The sequence below is a fragment of the Hipposideros armiger genome, unplaced genomic scaffold (assembly GCF_001890085.2).
Source record: "Hipposideros armiger isolate ML-2016 unplaced genomic scaffold, ASM189008v1 scaffold_98, whole genome shotgun sequence".
NCBI lineage: Eukaryota > Metazoa > Chordata > Mammalia > Chiroptera > Hipposideridae > Hipposideros > Hipposideros armiger.
Window position 1 is genome coordinate 1,844,103 of NW_017731448.1, and position 4,459 is coordinate 1,848,561.

General features: G+C 44.5%; 1 protein-coding gene across 1 annotated transcript in view; it reads left to right on the forward strand.

The window, feature by feature from the left end:
• The window catches only part of ZNF622 (zinc finger protein 622), a 44,333-nt gene that overhangs the window by 24,683 nt on the left and 15,191 nt on the right, over positions 1-4,459 (forward strand). Inside the window, exon 2 of the mRNA XM_019646192.1 lies at positions 4,189-4,446. Within this exon, the coding sequence (XP_019501737.1) occupies positions 4,189-4,446 (258 nt within the window). The remainder of the gene's footprint in view (positions 1-4,188; positions 4,447-4,459) is intronic.

Consider the following 4,459-nt stretch of genomic DNA (forward strand, 5'->3'; position numbering starts at 1 on the left):
TGTCCTTTTTTTGTGCTTACTCTCTGTTGAAATTTTCACTAAGTTCTTTGAGCATTATAACCATTGTTTTGAGCTCTGTCTTTGGTAGGTTGCTTGCCTCCATTTCGTTTAGTCCTTTTTCTCGAGTTTTCTCCTGTTCTTTCATTTGGGACTTATTTCTTTTGTTTCCTCAGTTTGTTTGCCTCTCTCTGTTTGTTTCTATGTATTAGGTAGATCTTGTGTGTCTCCCAGTCTTGGCCAGGTGGCCTTGCCTTATGTAGGAGGTGCCTCTGGGGCCCTGGCTCACAGGTGCTCCAGGAGTGTCCCGTGTGTGGGAGCCTTGATTGCTGTTGGCAGGTCAGTGGGTGGGATTGACCCTCAGGCTGACTGGCTGTGGGGTTTGGCCACATGCACAGCTTATAGGCCATTGTATCGGGGGTGGGGGGCTTACCCCACAGAACAGGATTGGCCCCAGCGGGCGCTGGTGCCTGTTGAGACCACCCTTTGTGTGTGCCACTTTTAGGGCTAATTGGAAGGTGCTGTGCTGTGGTCTGAGTCAACCTCCAAGTATGTTGGTTCTGGGGCCTCTTGGGAGGGGCTCCAGTGCAGGCCCAGGTCAGCCACTGCTGTGCTCGGCTGGAGACTACCTGGCAGAAGCTACAAAGCGATCCAGTTGTTCATTGCCTGTGCTAAACCTGGAGGCACAGGGGAAAGGCCATGATGCAAACTGAGGAAGGCTGCCGCCAGTTCCAGGCCTGCGGTAGCTCTGCAAAAAGGACACTGTGCTGCCTGCTGCCACCTGTGGGCTCCTGTAAGGCTCAGCTGCTGATAAAGCCTCCTGTGGTAGGCGGGTTGGGTGAGGCGTGGTGTGGGAATCACCAGGGTGGAGCCAGTGGAGCTCATCAGGCCAATTAGATTCAGATTGGTTATGGGCGTGGGGGAGGGCTCAACACAGGAAAGATGGCGCCTGCTTGCTGGCTGCATGGGAGGGGGATACACGGGAAATGGCAACTGTCCCACCAGTTCTCCCTCCAAGCCATATAGCTCAGTTTCCTCATATGTCTCCAATTGCCCCAGAGTCACTGTCCCACCGCTGGAGCCCAAGGTGAGTGCTGCGAGCGTGTGAGTCTGTGCGTGGGCTGTTTAAGAGGACGTCTGGATTTACACAGCTTTGTTGTCTCACCTGGCTATTGGAATCCCCCCTGTTTTTCACAGCCTCATGTGGGGGGTCCTTTGCTCCTCAGGGGTGGGGAGGAACCTGTGAGATAATCCCTCCTGATTCTCAATGGCCACAGGCAAGGGTGGGGCTGGCCTGTTCTGCATCTCCACCCCTCCTACTAGTCTCATGGTGGCTTCTTATAGTCCTAATGATAGGACTTCTGCTCAGCTAGACTTCAGATGGTTCTCCAGGTTGATAATTTAGTTGTGATTTTAATGCGTTCATGGGAGGAGACAGGCACAGCGTTTACCTACTCCGCCAGCTTGGGTCATTGGTTGTTTGACACATTTTTAAATCTGTATCTTGGGAAGATGAGGTAGCACTTCCCATGAGGTATGTTTTTAATTTACACCTAACTGAATGCACGTGATACTGTGCGTTTTTCATTCACTCAACTTGATAAACCTGGCTCATTGTTTCTGACGGGTGTGAGGCGTCCACAGCGTGTCCCCCACACGGGGCTCACCTCTCCCTGGAGCTGACACCTGCTGGCCTCCAGCCCGCCGTTCCCACACCAGCCCAGCACTAGAGTGCACTTGTTTGTATCCATACTCTTACTTTTGAACATTTTTACCTGTGGGCAGCAACGAGGACATTGTGTTTGCTGACCTATAACACACTCCCTCCATTTATCTAACTCTCTACTTCTTCCAGGTTTCAGGAAGATACCTTCTTAGTTCTGATTCTCGGTTTGTAAAACAACCCACTATCTCACCTCTATCCACATCACCATTTTATAAATTATGAGTTTTTTGTTTGTTTTTGNACTTTAATTTTGTCTTTTCATCTCATTTTCTAATGTTCTTGCACAAAGGTGTTTGACACATTTTTTTTTCAGGCTTCATTTACTACTTTATTTCTTTTTATTATTATTCTATACTAGTTTCAGGTGTACAGCACAGTGGCTAGATATTTATATAATTTAAGAAGTGATCCCCTTGACTAGTCCGGCACCCATCTGCCACTATACATAGTTATTACCATATCATTGATTATATTCCCCATACTTTACATTCCTGGGACTATTTTGTAACTACCATTTGTACTTATTAATTCCTTCACCTTTTTCACCTATCCCTCCAATCCCCCTCCCACTTGGCAACCATCAAAATGTTTTCTGTATCTATGTTTGTTTCTGTTTTGTTTTTTTATTTTGCTCTTTAGATTCCATATATAAGCGATCACATTGCATCTGTCTTTCTCTGTCTGATATACTCCACTCAGCACAGTACCCTCCAGGTCCATCCATGCTGCCGCAGATGGCAGGAACCCACTCCCTTCCATGGCTGAACAATATTCCATTGTATATATAATATGGACCACTTCTTCTTTATCCATCCATCGAGGGACACCCAGGCTGCCTCCACATCTTGGCCATTGTAAACAATGCTGCAATGAACATATGGATGCACACGTCCCCTCGTAGTGTTTTGGGTTTCTTCAGATAAATACCCAGAAGTGGGATTACTTTGTCTCTTTGTTTTAAAGGCTATTTTGTTTGGTATAGTATGGGTAACTCCAACTTTTTAAATTGTTTCTGCTTTCATGAAATATCTTTTTCCATCTCTTTACTTTCAATCTGAAGTGACTCTCTTGTAGGCAGTTTATGTAAGGATCTTGTTTTCTTATCCATTCAGCCACCCTAGTTGTGATTGGAGCATTTAATCCATTTACATTCAAAGTGTTAATAGATATGTAGCAGTTGCCATTTTATTTTATCGGTTTTTTTTTTGTCTTAAAAAAGCCCCTCTAAGATGCCTTGTAATAAAGGTTTGGTGATGATAAACTCCTTTAGCGTTTTCTTGTCTGGGAAGCTCATTATCCTTCAATTTTAAATGATAGCCTTGATGGGTAGAGTAATCTTGGTAAGAGTAACTCCTTGCTTTTCATCACTTTGAATATTTCCTGCCAGTCCCTTCTGGCCTGCAAAATTTGTGTTGAGAAATCAGCTGACAGTCTTATGGGGGCCCCTTTGTAAGTTACTAGTTGCCTTTCTCTTGCTGCTTTTAGGATTCTGTCTTTGTCTTTAACCTTTGCCATTTTAATTATAATGTGTCTTGATGTGGGCCTGTTTGGGTTCATCCTGTTGGGAATTCTGCACTTTCTGGGGTTGTATATCTATTTCCTTCACCAGGTTAGGAAAGTTTTCAGTCATTATTTCTTCAAATAAATTCTTAATCCCTTGCTTTCCTCTCCTTTTCGTACCCCTATGATGCGAATATTGTTATGGTTGTTGTCCCAGAGGTCTGTTAAACTATCCTTATTCTTAATTTTTTTTCTTTTTGCTGTTCTGATTGGGTGTTTTCTGTTATCTTCCAAATTGCTGATTCGATCCTCTGTTTCATGTTGTCTGCTGGTGATGCCTTCTAGTGCATTCTTCATTTCAGTTATTGTATTCTTTACTTCTGACTGGTGCTTTTTTATGGCTTCTNTCTCTCTCCTTTTTTTTCTTTTAATAAGGAGACTTTTAACGGATGCATAGGAGAACCTGTTATCACCAAGCTGTCCGCTGGAATTTGTAATTCTGTTGGGTTTCTATTGATAGTTATGATTTTTTGCACTCAATTTGTTGGATTGAAACAATAAAATGAGGGGTTCAGAAATCAGCTAGTGAACCTGAAATGTGGAGCTGGAGCCCGCAACCTCGCCTCCTTGACTTTAGGAGCTATCCCTTCTTCCCGTCATGACACATCCCATTAACACTGGTCGTATGAGTTCACGTAGACGCAGGAAAGAAGCCAAGACTCCTTCAGGGAGCTTACCGGGGGCCGGAAGAGGCAGATTAAGGGATTTCTTAGCCATACAAATTGGTCTGTAGTAAAGGAATAGTCAAAATTGAGGTCTTAAAAGAGGGTGTGTCCTAGGAGGTCAGCACCCTGTCGCCCCAAATATAGGACTGTAGCACCCGGGGTATGTGTATCTGTGGTTTCTTGGATTGGGGTTACCACTTTTCTTAAACTAACCCTGATTTTCAAATCTCTGGCTTAAAGATTGGGAAGATATTGATTCTGATGAAGAGTTGGACTGTGAGGATGCTGAATCGATGGACGAATTGGAGCAGGAAGCAGAAGAGGAAGAGGCTGGGGGAAGTGCCCCCCTTGGTGCCATCCCTATAACGGACTGCTTATTTTGTCCCCATCATTCAAGTTCTCTCATGAAGAATGTGGCTCATATGACTAAAATCCACAGCTTCTTTATTCCTGATATAGAATATCTTTCAGATCTCAAGGGACTGATTCGGTATTTGGGTAAGTACAATAG